This window comes from Peromyscus californicus, unplaced genomic scaffold (assembly GCF_007827085.1).
Source record: "Peromyscus californicus insignis strain IS unplaced genomic scaffold, ASM782708v3 Scaffold_5__1_contigs__length_169319896, whole genome shotgun sequence".
Classification (NCBI taxonomy): domain Eukaryota; kingdom Metazoa; phylum Chordata; class Mammalia; order Rodentia; family Cricetidae; genus Peromyscus; species Peromyscus californicus.
In genome coordinates this window covers 132264998-132285262 of record NW_026294573.1, presented here as the reverse complement: position 1 = coordinate 132285262, position 20265 = coordinate 132264998, and the positions used below count along the sequence as shown (strand labels likewise).

The 20265-nt window shown below is 41.8% G+C and overlaps 1 protein-coding gene across 2 annotated transcripts in view; it reads left to right on the top strand.

Moving 5' to 3' along the window:
- Positions 1–8259: 8259 nt before the first annotated feature.
- Positions 8260–20265, top strand: part of Ncoa2 (nuclear receptor coactivator 2) — a 98617-nt gene continuing 86611 nt past the window's right edge. For both annotated transcript variants that reach the window (XM_052715297.1, XM_052715296.1), the window contains exons 1-2: positions 8260–8366; positions 10762–10934. In XM_052715297.1, the coding sequence (XP_052571257.1) occupies positions 8281–8366; positions 10762–10934 (259 nt within the window). In that variant the 5' untranslated portion in view covers positions 8260–8280. The remainder of the gene's footprint in view (positions 8367–10761; positions 10935–20265) is intronic.

The following is a 20265-nucleotide window of genomic DNA, read 5'->3' as shown; positions in this document are numbered from 1 at the left end:
CAGCCTGTTACTATTGCTGATTATACAGGGAAGGTGCTTTCTGTTTGGAATGAACCTGAGCTGTCTTGGTGTGCTGGGGAGAATGCCTAGCGACTTCCTTCCTTTGGTAACTTCATACTGAACGCAATAAGAACAGCAATGCTTGCCTTCTCTTCAGCTCAACCGCGAAGACTTGTCTCAAGGACGGCTGTAGTCTTCCGTACACTGCCTCTAGCTCCCCTGTCTGTCTTCAACAGTGGTGGAGTTCGTGTGTTTACTGACTGGGTAGTTCTAAAGTATGTGTGGTTTTGACACAATGAAAAAAGAAAGGTCCTATCAAATTATGAAGTCACTCTTTACTAAGTTTGATTAAAACACAATAATATCTATAACATATTCAAGCTTATAAATTTTTTTCAATAAAATCATTATGTCCTGAAATCATTATGCACACATTACAATAAAGAGAATTGAGGGACTATGGGATTTTCTCTCCCTCTCCCTTCCTCTCCCTCCCTCTCTCCCTCCCTCCCTCCCTCCCTCTCTCTCCCTCTCCCCCTTTGAGACAGGATCTCAATGTGTAGCCCTGGTTGGCATGGTAACCCACAGAGTTCCACCTCTCCCTCCTGAGTGCTGGGTGTAAAAGTTAGTGCCACTACTCCTGACTGGATTCACTGTTGAACTCTAAAACTTGCTCAGGCTGCATGAGCTCTCCTGTGCCTCAGTTTCTCCATCTGTGAAGTGATGGTAAGCATCTGTTCTCATAGGAGCTTACACAGGAGAAGAACGTAAAGAAGCTCAAACAAATGCCAGTCCCTGGAATCACACCCGAGTTTGAATCCAGCCTGTCATTTGGGAACTTCATGTGTAACTGCTTTTGGAAGTAAATCAGAAAAGTTAGATGACCTACAGGGTGTATATACATCCATCTCAAGAATGCATTAGTAGTCAAAGTGAGGTTGTGATTGATGGTCTGAAAGAAAAGGGCCACCAAAGGGACTGCCATTTCTTGGCGGAAGTGCGTCACTGTGGGGACAGACTTTGAGGTCTCTTTTGCTCAAGCTTCACTCAATGTGACTCTTAGTTGTCTTCCTGTTGCCTGCAAGATGTAACATTCTCAGCTCCAGCACCATGTCTGCCTGTGCACAGCCATGCTTCACGCCATGATGATAACGGACTGAACCTCTGAAACTGTAAATGAGCCACCCCAATTAAATGTTTCCCTTATAAGAGCTGCCGTGGTCATGGTGTCTCTTCACAGCAATAGAAACCCTAACTAAGACAGAGGTGTGCATACAAAGTATCTCTGTGCAACCTGCACACTCCTAAATGAGTGTCAACCAAAAAGAAGGAGAGAACATGTAGGAGAAGAGAGGAACTCCATCCAGCTCAGTAACAATGCTCTTAGTATTGCTTCAGACTGCCTTCCCTTGTCATTTTAACCAGTTTCTCACAGAACTTAGAAAGGCTTGTAAGTCTCCTAAAGAAATTGTAAATGATGTGAAGAATAAAGGAAGATAATTGAATTTACCTTGGACAAGTTATGAAAGTCCAACAAATCCTCCACTTCGGGTCTTGGTTTGCTGATGTCTTTCCAGAGTGCATTAAGCTTTCAGAGCAAGTTTGATTCTAAAATGTTAACTGGAAACAGGCACCCCACTTGAAGTCGGGGAGACAGGGCTTATGGGACGCAGGGAATGATGCTCTTTCCTGTTTTCTCACCTGCGGCCTTATTAAAGCCTCATCTTGCTATTTTGGCCAAATTAGCTCTTCTGACCTGCTGGATTCAAGGAGCCCAGTGACTGCCTGCACTGAGGAACTTAAACTGAGGACTCAGACAGCAGAAACTGACACTGACGTCACACTGGATACCCCCCCCCCGGCCCCCACCCCCACCCCCACCCTGCTTACATATTCTGCAATCAGTTTTGCCAGTGAAACCTAGGGATTTCTTTTCCTCTCCCCTTTACGAAAGATGTAGACAATGGAAGTGTCACACCAAAATATTTGTGTCGCCAGTGAATATGAGTCAAGCCATTCATTTGTTTATCATGGTGTACGTTAAAGAACCACCTCTCCTTTGCAGCCTAATGTGTTTATTACTGTCTTCCCAATGGCATCTTGAAGTGTCTTTCACTAAAAAATTCATGAGTATTATTGGCTTTCAGTCAGAAAGTACAATATGTCTTCTAGTTACTGTCTAATGACCACTTTAAGGCCATTATACAAAAGTAAATCTAAGAGCAAAGCACACTGAGGAGGAATTTTTAGCTTAAACATTTGTTTACACAGTATTCTTACTGTTGCATGGAAGAGGACCTAGCCTGCAGAAGGTGGTTGCAGAAGCCATCTCCTTGGAGCGTAGTTGTAGGATGTGGTGTTTTCTTTGGTCCTGGAAAATGCCGGTGGTGTAGTTTGGAAATCATTTTCTAATGAGGCTGGTGCATGCCTGACTTGCCATGTCATTTATAAAGGCAAATGTACTATGTGTTGCTATGAACCAGTCAAGTTTCACTGAGACTTCGTTCCTAAAGAAGATGTCTTTCATCCCGCATTCATTCGAAGTGACTCCTCAACGTTTGCAAGCTAGCAGTTGTCACTGCATGCATTGGTGTGGAGTTTTATGAGTCTGAACATGTAGGTAAACTGTGCCATCCTAGGTAAATTAAAATTTTATATGAAATCTGAGAAGTACCATATGTTGTATGACATGAGGTTAAAAGTATTCCTATGCTCCAATAAAGAGTAATACCCCTTGCAGGAAAATAATACAGCATTTTACTAGCTAAAATAGTTTGAAATATTATATGGTGTTCTCTCTCCCTCTGCGCCAAGTGGAAGAAAAAGTGTGGTTTTTCTGTGCGCTTTCACCCCACATCGAGCACATGTCCAGTTCTGCTTCAGTTAGATTTGCATGTATCATGCTGCTTGATTTGTATGAATCAAAAAATATTTTTGCATAATCTGCATATTTACTATATTGAGTTAATGTTTAACTGTTGGTAAAAGTTGGTGTCTTACCAGAAGGGTTTTGCTTGGGATAAGCTGACCAATGAACACTACATTGGAAGCAGGTATTTCCAAAATGTTTGTCCTTTCTCTCCTCTGCCTTTCCCAGTATCCACAGCCAAAAAGGATGTTTTGTTCTTTCTGGTATTAGATACTGTGTTTCCTTAGATATATCAGAGAAAGCCCAAGGATTCTGAGTTTGTCTAATATGGAGATCCTCCTCCCTAGAACCTAGTAGATAGAACCCAAGGGAGGAACTGTTGGGAATTGAGAGTCAGCTGTTTTCACATGATTTGATAAACTAGGGAAGTGCAGTGAGTTTCTATACAATGGGATCTCTAAAGAGTAGGGATGGAGACATGCTCGTTTACACGTGCTCATGTAATGCTTGAACATTTCTTTAGTCTTCAGAAAATTTGTTCCCAGCTCTCAGGAGACAGCAGGAGGACAACCCTATCTCAGGGTTGGTAGAGTTCTTGCCTAGCACTCACAAGGCCCTGGATTTGGTCCCAACATTAAAATTTGTGCAGACTACAACTACTATTATACAACAGTTTCATTGATCTTTTTAAGTGAGACCAGAAAGATTGGGAAGACCTTTCAGTGAAAAGACCTTTCCAGCGTGGTGGCACATGCCTTTGATCCCGCACTCCAGAGGCAGAGGCGAGCAGATCTCTGTGAGTTCAAAGCCAGCCTTGTCTACATAGTGAGTTGCGGAACAGTGAGGGTTACACAGAGAAACTGTGTCTGGAAAAACAAACAAAACAGATAGGAAAGACCTTGTAGGCCAAAGAAGCCTTCCTGACTTGGTGTGAGCCGGACCTCCTCTTGCAGTCAATGATAAAAGGAGTTGCTCTGCCTCTCTGTGTATATCATCTCTGCCCCAGGAAAAATTCCTTGTGAATTCCATCTCAAAGTCAGGGACTTAATAGGGGCCCAACTCTAAAACTATTTCTTTTTAGAGCTAAGAAGAGTCCTGGTGCTTGATCATGTTATTCTGTGTGGATTTAAGCAAGGATATTATCCTTACTTATCCTTTAACTGAATTTGTTCAGCATATAATAAATCTGACAGTTTTACAGGCCTTGTTTGGAAGATGGCCGGGGCTGATAAGAGATAAAGTGCACATTATCGCTTGCATGTATTCTGGATGATTAACTAGCTCTAACGCTGTGAGGCTGTTTTGCAAGCAACAGCTTTGCTGCCTTCTTAGTTCGATGGATGAGTTCCATGAAAAAAGAGTGCATTCTCTAATTGAATTGAGATTTGACGTTTTATATTGCTTTTTGTCATTTGCTGAGAACTTGACTGTGGGCATTGTTCATCCCTCCCAGAATATTGCTACTTTAAAAAAAAAAAAAAAATGAAGCTTGCTGAATTTTGTGACTCTTTCTTCTTCTATCAAGTACATTCGAGCTGATATCAAGAGATGGGAGGAAGGGCCTTCCGCACAGTGAAAGCACTGCTATTGTGTGGCTATTGATAACAAGATGGACAAATAGCAACTTCTTCTCCAGGCTTGTCCTTCACAGCGCCTATCATCTGGTAGAAACCGGTTTGCTCTGGCTCACTGTAATTAGCCTCAGCTACCTTGAGTTTGACTGGTGTCAAGATCAGTTTCTGTGATTTACATTGAACAGTCTCAGTGTGACATACTCCAGAGCTTTAATTTCATGGGAATGTTGAGAACATGTAGAAATGTGCAGGATGTTTGCTTACCCACTTGTAGAATGTGCCTTGAGAATTTTGCACCTCCTGCTTCTATATTGCAAATTAATTTTTGCCTTTGATCTACAAAAATGTATTCAAACTCATCTATGTAGTTTCTTTTGCTTAGGTATTCTTCTGTAAGTCTGAAGTCAGCGATTTTATCTATGTCATCTGCCTGTGGCATTTCTGCCCTGCCCAGTACCTTGGGTGCTGAGGAAAACAGTGAACTCACCTGGCCCTGCCACATTCTACAGGTGAAATGTTGGCACTAGGGCCAAAGAAACCTCATATGGGGCATAGAAAATGACAGAGTCCCCTGGTTGAGAGACCCACAGAGCTGTTCTAGACCCTCACTATCGAAGCTTGCTCATTTGTCTAACACACTAAAGAGCAGATCACAAACCTATGTGCTCCAGGACAGCAGCCATGCCTGTCACCCTCCTCCTTGCCCTCCTCCCTTCCTGCTCCAGCCTGAAACTACCCACTTTCCCTCCTTGGGGTAGGGGTCCTTAGCCCTGCCTTCTTTTTATTTACCCTCAGTGATTGGCAGTGATTTGGGTGGGCCACTGTGGCTCATCCCTCTCGATGGAGCATGATCAGGTACCCTTCCTTGACTTGCTGCCTTTACCCTCTGTGATGTGAAGGCTGGTGGATTTGTGTACTTGAGAGATGTAACCTAGGAAAATTACCTGAAAAAAATGATGTATGAGCCAGACTCAGAAATAAGGAAACCATTGTGTTCAAAAAGTAGAAACTTTCATATGTTGAGGAAATAGATTTAAGGAACCATCATCTAATAAAAAGGAAAACTTGGCATGTAAATAAGTTCAGGAGGAAACAATGTTCTAATGGTTTAAATAGAGTGTTTTTAAATTAATCTGGAGAAGGTACAAGTAAGATATTGAAGTATGCTCCATGGGTTTTACTGTTCCTGGGCCAAAATACACACACTTTTGGTCTGCTCATCCCCCTAAGACCTCTTGTGGAAATATGTGAGTGTTGGCTCCTCATGGACACTCAGTTGTTATTGTGTGTGAATTTAAGGTCGGTGACACTAAAGGCAGTGTTCAGTCCCACACAGACACTCTGTAACTAGCACTTATTCTAACTGTTGAGGTCTCTGACCCTTCTGGTGATGTGAGTCAATAGACATGGTGGTAGTTATATAAGTTTTATCTTCAATAAAATATCACCTATATCTACCATATATGGGGGTTCTTTTTTATTTTGAGGGGGTTGTTTTTGCTATCTAGTGAAGGTTGTACTTTATGATTTAATCATATTTGTATTTTTATGACTTGTTGACAGCCGATTCTAAAGGAAAAATTCCCTGGATCATTTGTTGGAAGATTACTAGATGTGAAGCTTTTTCTTGCGTTGTCATGAGTGAAATCTTGGGAATTACTGTTCAGAAAAGAATTAGTAAAAATGAATGTTTGTAGCATGTTGTCTCTTCTGCCTCCTGTAGTGGCCTGGGTCCCCGCTCTCTGTTGAAAATCATCCATTCCACCTTCATCCCAGCCCGAACATCTGTTTCTTGGCTCTCGGGACAGGAGCACATCGCAGTGCAGGAAGGGCTGTTCGTATGTGTTGGAGTGTTGCCTGTCTATGAATTCGTCTCCTTTTGCCCTGTTTCTGTCTTGAGCAACACTCTGTTCCCCACCACCAAGTCCATCGACAGTGGCAGGAAAGCAGGCTTTGTATAGTGAAAGATCTGACTCCTTCTCCCACGGGACTCTGCCTGTGGTGGGTGAAGAACAACTCACAGGTGACAGACAAGGCAGGGAAGAGCAAGACTGCCTCAGCAGGGGCGTTCTAGTGTAGAGCAAGGGTCCCCTTTCTCTTTTACTTGGAAACCTGTGCTATGGATGCCAGTGGCGACTCCATTTTGCAGAACATCATTAATAAGCAAGTAGAAAGTCTTAAGGACACATGGCTAAGCAAGTGGTGAAGCTGGGGCCTAAATGTTAGCCCGTGGCTGCCTGGTAACACAGGTTTCCTAGTCGGGCTTTGAATCTGTAAATTGGCTTTGGTACATAGCATATGTACTCAGTGAATATTAACTAAATACAGTACTTATTATTTGGCAAAAAACTAAGCACAGAAGTGGACCTTGAGACTTGGTTACATTGCTCCTGCCCACAGGAAGCTCGGGCATCAGTTCTCAGATTGTACCTTCCATGTGACCTCCTGAATTGAATGTACCATTGGTGCCACCTCCCTTTTGCTGATGCAGCATTTCTTCATTTTGACTCCCTAAAAACAATTGGTTCTGTAAAACACATGACTCTTAGAGAGAGAGAGAAAGCAATCGGCCCTACTGCCCACTTGGATCAGAACAGTGGTCAGAGGAGTAACTGTGGGGCCACTGAGACTGAGGTTCGGGATTACACCCAAGGAGACTGCAGACAGTTGGACTGGTAGGTGGCCATGATGCCCAGTCGTTCTTCACTGACTTCCTTAACCCACCCTGCTGGTTTTCCTCGCTCTTGATGGTGTCTTTCTGAGGTTCCTCGCCTTCTCACTGTCCTTTCCTAACATAGAGAGGAGGAAAAGCCTCTACCAAGAGTAAAGGAGGGCAGCAGTCACAGGATGAAGTAGAAAGAGCGTAACATTGGGTTTCTAGGAAGGTGTAAAGACTGACTTCTGAGCTCATGTGCTTGTGCTGTTTTTCCTTTGCCAAGTAGACGCTAAGCCCTTTAAGGAACTCTTAAGTGGTTTTCTCTAAACTTGCAATAGCCCCTTTGTCTCTTTGAGAACTGTTATTTTCTTCTTGTATACCTAAGTCACATAGTGGTGGCCAGTGTGAGAACACTTCTTGTGTGTCCTTCTTATTTTCTCATCAAAGGGAATTGGGGTAAGCAGAAGCTATCAGGATCCTCCCCCCACAGTCTTCTAAAGACCCTTGGTGATAACAGCTAGACTGGCTGAGTGAAGGAAAGCCAGTCTAGCAGGATGTGAGGAGCACAAGAGGGAGGTGGACTGCCCAGAAGAAGAGGGAAGAGCTGGAAGGTTGAGCCCAGTATTGAGCTTTGAGGGAGGCAGGAAGAGCCTCCATTTGAGAGGCACTGTTAGAAGCCTTGGGCAAGACCACTCACTACAAGGGTGTCAGATCTACCAGGCTAAATTTGGAACCCTTTATAGTGAGTGCCATGGCCTTCCCACTTCCCCAGACTGTCTGTCACGAGTGAGCTATTGCAGCTCACACTCCACATTGGCCAACCCAAAACAGAGGCTGGGAGGAACCCCTTATAACACCTATCATCTCCATGGTGCAGGAGCACCCTCAACCAGAGGCTGTAGCCTGACCCAGGCAGGCAGAGAACAACTCATGGTGCTATAGAGTCTCTGCCTAAAGAGCCTGGGCTCAGTGAAGTAGGAGGGTTTATTTCTTACATGTTCACCTTTCCATTAATTTTACATTATACTTGCATATCTATCAAAACAGTGTGTTAATAACTGTTTTCAAATTTCTGATTGAAGGCAAAGCTTCTTAAGTGTTGGCAAACGATGCGATATTTTATTGTAGTCTTCATACCTTTTCCCCCTGTTTTCTGTTGTAGTTGCTGATATGTGTTCAAGATGAGTGGAATGGGAGAAAACACCTCTGACCCGGCAAGGGCAGAGACACGGAAACGCAAGGAATGTCCTGACCAGCTTGGACCCAGGTCAGACGGTTGTTTGCAGAAATGGTAGTGAAGTGTTGTGCGTGCTTCTTTGTTATTTTAGCAGTGGCTTTACTCTCAATTCAAATATTATGCTTGGCTTTTCTCATCCGCAATGAAAATTTTACATATGTAGTAGCTTAAATTTTGAATATGTGGATTATTTACAGATTCTATTCTTTTTTAAGAAAAGGAAACTCCCCCATATACTTGTTTACTGTCCTTTGTTTATTTTACTTTTATAATCAGTTTGTTGTTATAACCTTTGAATGTTCCATATTTTCTTTTCTATTAGGTCACAGAATGTTTTAACAAGTAAATTCTGTAATGAAAAGATTTGCTCTTAGTTTGATGCTGAGTTCTTGGGTTTTTTTTTGTTTTTTTGTTTTTTGTAAATGACATGTAGTGTTAAATCCAGTTATTTTTGAGTTAAAAACAAATTGTGGTTCTTCATTGGATAAAACAAACAATGTTAAAACAAGCTGTGCCTCTTACCATGTGTGGTCGCATCACTAGGCCAAATACAGCCTAATCTGGCAGTATCACAATAACAAATACATGTCCTCTTTGAATGGCAATTCTCATGCCAGGAATTTCCTCACGATATCATCTGTGTATGCAGAATGCTGGAGGTGTAAGGTTACTCGTTTGCACCCTTGCTTAGAGTCATAAAAGATTAGGAAAAACTCTTTGCAGAGAACATTTTAAGATGATGGTATGTGCCCTAGAATACAGTGCAATTGTAATAAACAATGAGAGGTTAGTATTTTTAGAAGCCTCCTAAAATATTGGGGCACCGAGACAGTTGTGGTGGTGTACCCCAAAGTCTGAGGCAGGAGGAATGCAAGATCAAGCTAGACTACATAGGAGCTGGAAGCCGACCTGGGCTACATACATAGTTAGGTACTATCCCAAAAGATGTGAGAGAGAAGAGAGCAAGTTCAACAAGTATTTATAGAGTACACTAATATTGAAAAAAGAATTGGAAGAGGAGGAAGCATATGCATTTGTGTTACAGGGTAACCAGGAAACAGTAATTGTTGCACCCACTTTGGATTAGAGCCAGGCAAAAAGGAAGCAAAGATGATCACCAGTGTTCTGGTGATGAAACACCACAACCAAAAGCATTATGAAGAGTCCGTCAATGGCAGGGAGGCAGAGCAGCAGGCATGGCAGAAGGCTCAGGAAGCTGAGGGCACATCCTCATCCACAAACGTGAAGGAGAGAGCAAACTACAAGTAGAGCCCAGCTCTTCCTTCTGAGAGGCCATCCCCAGGGACACACTTCCTCTAGCAAGGTCCCCAAACAGTGCCTGAGCCCGTGGGGGAGGGGCATTTCTCATTTAAACCACCACAAGGAGAGATTTTTTCAGACTTTTGGTTTTTCAAGACAGGGTTTCTCTGTGTAGCTTTGGAGCCTGTCCTGGAACTCACTTTGTAGACCAGGTTGGCCTCGAACTCACAGAGATCCACCTGCCTCTGCCTCCTGAGTGCTGGGATTAAAGGCGTGCGCCGCCACCGCCGCCGCCGCCGCCGCCGCCGCCGCCGCCGCCACCACCACCACCCAGCTGAATTTGCAAATTTTTAAATTAATGTTCTATACAAATAATTACACACTAAAATACAGAAAGTTGTTAAATACAGAAAATGAACAACTCAAGTTTCCTCCCTTTGGTATTGATTTGGAGGTCATTTAATGAACTTTTCTACTGCACTTGAACAAGTAATTGTATCGTTTTCTAGAGGAACTTTGGGGTTTTGTTATTCTGTCAGATTCAAATGAGAAGATTTTTGCCAATTTTGATCTTTTTCTCCATCTATTTAAATTCAGTTGAACTCTGGCCATTTGTCTGCATATTGCCAGTCATTTGGTCTGTACAGTTCACATAGAGCCCTGGGTCGCTGGCTCGGGACTTGTTATATCACCTGATTGGATCATACTCTAAAGAAATCTAGGGATTATAAAGATTTGTTTTTATTACCTTTTATGTTTATAAAAAAAGTTATTGAAATCCATTTATTCCCATTATAATTAGGTTAATTAACTTTGATTTCCCCCCTTTTAATCGTATATTAAGTAGAATTTGAATTTCTATCAACATAAGCCCCCTTTCTTGTCCAGCACCTGTGAAGTGATATTCTAGGCACTGCAATGGTGGATGATCCTGACCTTGTTAGGGTGAGGCTGGGAGGTGAAGCATATCTGTGAACTAACCCCACAGCACAAAAAGAATTACAAACTGGTGAAATGTGCATTCTTAGAAACACACCCTTGTTCTTAACTGCTTTAGTTAACAGGCAACTTTTGTTGTCTGTATTCATGTTAAAAGTAGTTTAGCATGTTTATCATTCTTACAACAGCTTTTTCAAATAAATAATAATGCCATATTCCTTTTTAGCCCCAAAAGGAGCACTGAGAAACGTAATCGTGAGCAGGAAAATAAGTACATAGAAGAACTTGCAGAGCTGATTTTTGCAAATTTTAATGATATCGACAACTTCAACTTCAAACCTGACAAATGTGCAATCTTAAAAGAAACTGTGAAGCAGATTCGCCAGATCAAAGAGCAAGGTAAGAGACTGGGGTGATTTCTGTTCTTCCGCGTATGTGAAGTTCCTTCAGAGTCCCTTCAATCTATTTCTTAGGCCTAAATTATTAACGAGATGATGTCACATTACGAGATGAATGCAAGTATCACTTGCAGGGGTTTATAAATAGGCTTTATGTAAAATTCAGCCATTCCCTGAAGACCGAGGAGACAGGAGGTGAGCTGGTGATGGAACTTTTCATCTGGTGAACTCAGCTTGGTGCCCCCTGGCTCCCCCCACACCCCAGATTTTTCTCAGCTTGCACAGCAAGTGATAGGCATAATTGCAAGTGAGGAGCCAGTCTGCGATGTAATCCCCAAGTAAGGAAGCAGAAAAATGCCTCCTGTTTCAGCTAGCCAGCATATTTGATGAAGTCACAGCCTCCACTGGCCATGCTTCTGGATTAGAATTTCACATCCTGAGTGATGGAGGCTTGAAAGGCTCTAATCACCAGTAAAGATTCCTTTGTGAAGTCAAACACATCACGTGACAGCTTTCTTCCTGCGGTTTTCTTTTCCCTGAGATTGTTTTATGCTTTTCTTTTGATATTTTTGCCTACAGAAAACAAATTAAGAAAATAATATTTTTAAAAACACATTTGACTTTGTAGTGCCAAAAATAAATCCAAGGCATGTATGAACAGTGCCTTGGTGCTCAGGGCTGGCGCATGCTCTGAAGTGTCCACATGCTGCCTTCCTTCAGGGCCAGAGATGATTACCTCTTGAAATGCTTTTGATGCATCTGCCTGAAACTTTATTTTTTAAAAATGCATTTTATCTAATGGTTGAAAAAACCAATTTCAGAAAAATAATGTCTTTGTCTTTATAGATGTCCGAGTCTCAAACTGTTTCCCCTTATGAATCATAAAACCTTCTCTCTTAGCGTACTATTGTTGTGGCATTTTTCCATTACTAACTATTGAACTCAGTTATACAAATATATAGTTCTGTCTTCTGAGAACTTAAAAGTATACATAAAACATACACATTTCTAATATCAGCCCACTGAAAAATGTCATCATTCTGGTCTGTCCTGCTACAGATTGAAGCAGTGTGGAGCTTCTTGTCTCAGTGACCGTCACAACCCCCATCTCTCGGGTTTCCTTTACTTTCATTTTGGTACCTTCTTTATTTTCGATGTTAGCTAATGGATCAAACGATGTTCCTAGAACTCTTGGGAGAAACGTTGGTCGAAGTACAGTGGATTTCGTGCTTTTGGTTGCTGATGCCGTCATCATAGAAAATGTCAGCTTGCTGTTTCAGGTTTCTAAGAATTTTGAATAGTTCAATTTTGTGAGCAATTTCATGTTGGTAGTTTTATGTTTTAAAACAGCCATACACATATTTTCAGCCACTGTGAAGGTCTTGCACAACCTTGGTAAATCCCCCTTCCAACCAGAAAACATGTTAAGATGTGTCATGCTGGGCCTGTGCCATGCCTTACCTGCAGTGTTAATCATCAGGCACACACCACAGCCACCCAAGAAGCGGCGATACTGTAAACACCCTGCCACATTCTAGTCTCAAAGCAGTACTCCTGCAATTGGAAAGGTAATGGGTTTCAAAAGGGGAACCAAAGTTACGTGCCAAATACACAAAAGTTAAATACCAAGAACACAAATATGCTTTTAAGTTCTCAACTAATCTAATGCCTAAGAACATTTCTACTTCAATAATTTTTAATAATCACATCAGACAGAAAGAAGCTAGTTATTCACCAGTGTCATGGAAGGGTTCTTTGAACCTATGCAGAAATTTTTTCTCTCTGCAAGTCTCCTCAAACAGAATTGAGCAGTGACCATACCTGGGGCACAGGGCTGCTGAAGAAATGTGATTTCTGTCAGCTGACTCAGTCAGCTCCTATCACAGTAAGTGTTTAGTAGATGGAGTTTCTTTCCCACATTAAGCACTTTTTTTAAAGCCTGGCCTAAGGTCTTTAAACAGCTACTTCTCCCTCCAGAGGGAGGATGGCAGGAAGGTATCTGATGGTTATTAATACCTGTTTCCAGTGCCCTTTAAAGAATTCAAAGTTGAAAAAGTGTCTTCTAGGGTCAGAGAACTCTCTGGGGATGGATCTGTCTGGGCCATTTGATTTCTGTATACAGCTGACAGCCAGCCAAGGTTCAAAAGTAGCACATAAGTCAGGCTCGAACCCTTTCCTCTCACTATGTCTTCTCTGTCCCAAACTGTTCCCCCACCAGTCAGCATAAATGAAACTCGGCTACCAGCTTTCCACCATTTTCCAAACTTGTATTTCAGTCAGTCATACTATCAGGCTAAATAAAATTAACTGAGGAGTTGAGGAGAAAATATCCGTGAAAATATACATATAAGCCTGCATGTTTGGCTCAGAGAAATTAAACTGGATGTGAGGTGCCATGCAAAAGAACACTAAGACACCAGGAGAGCAGGGCCCATCTTGAGAAAACGCTTCCCAGATAAATACATCAGCCTAATATCATGGGCTCTTCCCCCTCAACTCTTCATACACCTTGTGAATTGAGGAAAGTGGAAAGGCATTTTAAAATGGCCGACAGGGCAGGAGTTTGGAGGGAGGATTAGCAGATTTTCAAATTAACAAGCATTGTATCAGACATGAAACTTTATGAGGCCCACCTGCGTCAGATACTGAACTCTGGCCAGATGTGGTAACACTTGGAAGGCAGAGGCAGGAGGATCACCACAAGTTCAAGGCCAAAACCTGCTTTACATAGAGTTCTAGGCCAGCCGGAGCTACATAATGAAACCCTGTCTCAAAGACACAAACATACAAGAGCAGACAGTCTGGAAGCACCTGTACAAACAGAGTGGGCTTTGAGCACAAGGGTTTGAGGCTACTGGTGTGATCGCTGTGAAATTTGGAGTCTGTTTTCGTCAATGGTCTTCTGTAGGCACATATCCATAGAGCCTTAGTTATTAACAAAATCGCTAACTAAGTAATTGAGACCTGATGCTGTGACTAAATTCTCTTGGAGAGTTTTCAATAGCAGCTAATACTTACTGTGTGCTGGACTCTCTGTTATATACGTGGATTTGGCTACCTATTTAATATGCCAAACAGCCATAAAAAGCAGCAGTTTTATTATTTCCCCTTTTCCAGGTGAGAAACCTGAGACATGGGATGGTTAAGTATAGCAAAATCTCATGCTCCGAGGGAAAGCGGGGGTGAAATCCCAGCAGCCTAGTCCTACAGCCACCCTTGCCCATTACAGCACATGTTAGTATTGGCATATGGTGTTTCTTTATATTGGTGATGGTTAAAGTCTTTGCCTTCCCTCCATGACTTAGTAACTTCTTTAGTAACACATACCCACTTTCCTTGGTGCGCGGGGCGGGGGGGGGGGGGGGGGGGGGGGGGGGGGGACACGGACGGACGGACGGGACGGACGGATGCTGTTGCTAGATTCCACAGAATTCCAAATAAGAGGAGAAATACAGTCTATGATTTTGGATTACTATGTCCAATATCATTCCATTTAGCAGAAAACTTAAATATTGTGTAGAAAATACATAGTAATTACTATTTATGTTATAAAACTATAATCAAAGTATAAAATGGCTAGAAAAATTTAGAATTTTAAAATTAAGCACATTTCTGCTGTCCTGTTTAGAGTAATATCGTCTCTTTTACTCCAAAATAGTCACACGTTTCGTTTTTTCTTCTAAAATAATTAAAAGTGAGTTTTATTATTTGAAAATTGTATTAGTCTGTGGGCATGGTAGTGCAGGCCTGTAATCACTGGGAGCTAGAGGCTGGGGGATCAGATGTTCACATGTTCATAGTGTAGCTGAGACCAGCCTGGGCTATATGAGACACTGTCTTAAAAAAGAATAATAATTGAAATCCGATTTGTTACATTATATTTGGATTTATTTATTAGTAGAGAATTGGTTTCAAACTTTTGTCTAAATTAGTTTTAGTGAATATCAACAAAAATGAAAAGGCACATATTAAATATTCGAGAATATATTTCAAAAGTATCCGTTTTGAGATATATATATATGTCATTTAAATTTTTCATTACAATTATCTAGTGATAACATTTAAATTTTTCATTACAATTATCTAGTGATAACATTTTAATATGTGGTGCTAACATGAGAATTTGGGATTCTAGATTGCTTCAAACATGTGAATTTTCTCTAATAGGATAGCATCACAAAGTGAAGTATCTGGAGGTGGGAAGGGGATGGCAGTGGCTTGTTGGAGTCAGTAAAATTAAGCCAGGCATAGTGGTACATACCTTTAATCCCAGTACTCTGGAGCCAGAAGCAGGTGGATCTCTGTGAGTTCGAGGCCAGCCCAGTCCCCATTGTGAGTTCTAGGACAACCAAGGCCCTGTCTCAAAAAAAAATTTTTTTCTTTAATTAAGCAAGCCAATCATTAATAACCATATGTATGTGGAGGATTGTATAACAAGCAAAAGTAAAGCAATGACATTCAAGATTTCTTGTCCTCTGCTGCACTGCACTGTGATGTGCACTGAAGGTTGTGCCTCGTGCCAACGTGGCTCAAGTCCTGTCTAGTGGTGCCTGCTGTACACCAAACTCAAGGCCGGGGGTGTGACAGAGCGAGGTCCGCCATGAGGACAATATTCCTGCCACAGGTCTGGGACACTAAAGTTTGTGGTCTATTGGTGGCTGTCACTCTAGACTTAAGAGTAAAGGAGAGGATGTTCCACCATCTTAACTATATTGGTTATATATATATATATATACACACACATATATATATATATATCACTCAAAAGGTGTTATACGGCAGAAAAGCCATTCATGGATCACCAATTACGTTTATGGGTATGGTACAACCATTAGTTCTCCTGTCTTACTCATTCATTTAAATGAAAACTAACCAACATCCATACTTCCTCATCAGCTGTAATCAGAGAGTAGCTACAGTACAGGAATTGGCAAAAATCAATGGAAACATTCTCTGAGAGTCCATTGGCTACACGATATTTATAAAATTGAGAGTTGTATATGTTATTCACATTTGTAAATTAGACACTACATACCTTTTGTTGCTAATGAAACATTGTGATGCACCCCACACACTCAAAGAGCTGCCTTTAAGCATTTGATAGTCTGCCATTGAGAGGGAAATGTAGGTAAATCAAAGTGGAAATCATGAACTGACAGGATTTCTTAAAACTTGGAGGAAGTAGTAATGGCAATGACCCACCCACCTGTAGCATTTACAAGCAAAGTGCAGAACTGTTAAACTTACACTTCCCTTTTAATCCGTTCTCTCCCTGCCCCGTGTTTAAAAAGCTCTTAACTTAAAGCCCGCGCAATCACTGCCACAGCTGTCCCCAGACAACATGAGCACAACAGCTGATGGCGGATCCCTTTCAGCAGTGGGGCTGTCTGTGAGTCAGGCTTGGTGCTGAGGCTTCGCATTGTGACTTACAGTCCATGTGATGAAACCCCAGAGTGATGGGCAAGTATCCGCTGGAAGGGCTGGCTTGGTGGACTTGACGCGTAGTTGGCATGCACCTGGGGGTACTCAGACTAAGGGTAGGGCTCAGTGGTTTGGACATCTGTCAAACATGACACTACAAAGACCTTGGTATTTGGAGAGTGACAAGAGACTGCAGTGACATGTACTCTTAACTTGCCTTTTAAACAGAAATCCCTTTTATACCACATACAGTTCAAGTCTCAATTGCTAGCTTTTTTATCCTGCCAACTCTTAAATATTGGTGATCTTTAAGTGGTCCAAGTCAGCCAGATGCCGACAGAGAATATTGTGTAAACAGATCAGCTTACTCCCTAGATCTAATTGGTTGCATAGACTGAAATCATCTATATAATGTACCCATTAAGAGAAAGGACTTTATTTAAAATCCAATGAATCTATTATCTCTCCTTACCAGACCACATGCAGCTTTGTTAACATCTTGGGGTCTTTATTTGAAAATCTATTGGGAGAGGATAATAATGCCTGCTTCATAAAGCCCTTGTGAAGGGTAGGCTTATAAACATTTACCTAGTGCTTGGCACATTAGATGATTTCATTGGCAGTAATTTCATACTCCACCAGTGTGTCTGACATCTATACTTGCAGGATCCAGTAAATATATATTTTCTTTCAAAGACCTCCATATAGATAAGGAAACAAGTAATTCTTGTGTCTTCCATGTGTTACCATTTTAAGATTTAATATTCATACCATGTTTTTTGTCTTAATACAGAAATAACTAAATAGAAACTATGCCAGTGTTCAGTCAGAGATAGAGATCAAACTGTGTCACTTAGTCTTGCTGCCTTGACCACTTGCCAACAGCTGCTTCTGCTGCTGGTCTGTTCCTGCATCTGCCTTGCCTGGGTGACAGTCACAGAAATTGTGCTTTAGGAAGGTCTAAGGTGTTGGCAGTTTTCACTCGGCCTGGAAAACAGTCTGGCCCCTTGATTACCTTTAAGAATCAGAAACAGTTGTGTTTCTTGTCTCCAGGAAGCAGGTCAATTTTACTCCTTTGGTAATTTAAACCAGGGTCGACAGTTTGTCCCTGATGCTGCAGCTGCTAATGAAGATGAGGCATTTCCCTGCATTGTGCATATTTCACGTTCATGCTTGCATATGGCTCAATGGCTCATGTTATTCATGAGGTCTTTAAAATTAGTGAGCTAGAGCTAAAATTCTTATCCTCCTTTCTTCATAGAAACCCCCCCCCCCCATTATTTTATCTCTTAAGTACATGGAAGGTAGCTTTGGTTTAATAGCTTTTAGGTAAGGAAGATTTAAATCATTCAGTGCACCCTAATGCTTTAGGATCTTAACACTTTAGAACATGAGCTCTCAATCAAGACATCAGCTGGCTCTAGCAGAAAGTAGACTCCCTTGTTTCCATGGTTACCTTCTACTAGTGTGAAAGGAAGTTAACTCTGATACCTCATTTTAGATAGATAGATAGATAGATAGATAGATAGATAGATAGATAGATACATAGATAGATACATAGATACATAGATACATAGATGATTGATAGATAGATAGATATTGTCCAGTTGCAAACACTCATTCCATAAGATTTTATTGAGTAAATATTCTGAAGGCATGCTCCTCACTGAGGACAAACCAATAATACAGAGGTATTAGCTGTGGGACCATCAAGGACAGTGGAGATGGTAAAGCTAGAGCAGCCTTCCAAGACAAGCCCACGCCTTGTGTCAGGCAAGGATTTCAGTAAGTAGGAAAATGTAAGCTTGGTACAGGAACAGACATTGTAAACAGGGCAGAGAGAGCAAGGCACAGGGACTCATAGTGACATATAGTAAAGTGTAATGAAAGCAATTTACTATTGAAAATGACATTGGAGGTCAGAGCTGGACTTGTGTCTTGAGCAGAAGTGGCTTGAGGTTGCCTCCCATGCTCTCTAGATCTATATAGAATACTAAGAATAGGCAATGGTTAGGCTTTATTGAAAGCTTGAAAGTATAGGAATACATAACTAACAGAACAAAATTAACAAACCATAAAATGTATTATTTACCTATAATAAAAAATAATGAATGCTGTTTTACTAAAACAGCCTTTCAAGCCATACATGGTGGCTTCCCTCCAAAAATCCAGGCTACTTGGAAAGCTAGGGCAAGAGAATTGTGATTTCAAAACCAGCCTGGGCTACATAACAAGACCCTGGCTTAATAATAGTAATAGTATCACAGTAACAACTGATGTGAGTATATTTTCATAATATGTGAATTGGGACTTAGAAGAATGAGGAGGATATTGTAGGGGTTAGTAATGGCAGATCTAAGAAGAGCAGTCAGATAGACATACAAGGACAGACCCACAGTGAGCTGGCCAGAGGTGAGAAAGACAGCAGACAGGACCAGAGCACTCACATGTACATTCAAATTGTGACTTAAAAATATGAAACCTGGGGCTGGAGAGATGGCTCAGAGTTTAAGAGCACTGATTGCTCTTCCAGAGGTCCCGAGTTCAATTCCCAGCAACCACATGGTGGCTCACAACCATCTATAATGAGATCTGGTGCCCTCTTCTGGTGTGCAGACATAACATACAAACAGAACACTGTATACATAATAAATAAATCTTTAAAAAATATGAAATCTTAGATTTTTTTTTTACATACATTTGATTTGTCACTAATGACTTCATGTGGGAATTATAGGCACACATAGAAAGAAGAATGTTGGGCTTAGCCTCCTCATTGCCAGCCCTCCTCTCAGAACTGAGCCACCACAGCTTTGTGATGAGTGGGCACGTATTTCCTGACTGTTCACCCACTAGTGTGCCATCAAGGAACCGAGTCAGTGTGGTATCCATTCCTGTTGCTTCTGTCGCCTGAGCTGAGAGATAGTGACATCACCATTGTGTACCAGGGAGGGGTCCTATGCCTAAGAGAAGAGTCCTGAACCCAAGGGAGGAATCTTGTGCCCCAGGGAGGGGGTTATTCCCTAACTCCCCTGCCCACCCAGTGATCCAGACTGATGATTTTGCTGTGATCCCGCTGACTGTCAGGGTAGCTATGGCAAGAGTTCAGATAAGAGCCATTACACAGCACACGTAGCTCTGCCATCTGCCCCTAGCCAGCTCCTTATACATCCCCAGGCCTGTGTACAGACTGACCCCTCGTCTTCTTTCTGCCTGAAATGCTCTCCTCCCCTTGCTGCTAACCTTCAGCAGGCTGTTAGCTGGAGTGTCGCATCACTGTATTAGGAGCACAGTGACTGCACAGAGGATGAGTGACCGTGGAAACCTTCACCGGGATCCTGGAGCCCGGGTCTGAGCAGTGTGGCCAGCTTGCATGGTGGTTTCCTTGCATTGCAGCAGAGTGCTTGCTGCCCGAAGAGCAGTTCTCTAGACCAGCACTGCTGCCAGCAGGGCCTCATCGTGCCTTGTCGTTTTTGACGCTCTTTCCTCCCTACCCGGAATACCTGTTTGCTGATTCTGTCCTACTGTTCATTTTCAGTTTTACGTAAAACATGTTAATCACCTAAACAAGATAAGCTCGCCTACATTGACAGCTCATGCCATTTCTGTACGGTCTAGCCTTACTTACTCTGATTTTGTGTTTCTCTTTTTTTTTTCTTCCAGTTGGTTGGTTGACCTAATTTCTTGGTGGCATCTGTCATAGATTTAAGTGTAATGTTTGTTGTGGTTTATGTGAAATAAGTATTTGTCACATTATTCTGATGCCTAGCCTTAGGTGACAATTTCATTGGCTATAAATTTCAGGATTTGAGTACCTTCATTCTTGTACAAGAATTACCAATTTCAGCTTTACATGACAAATATTTAAGTATTTTAGATTTCCTCTTAGAAGCAAATTAGTGTCTTTTAAA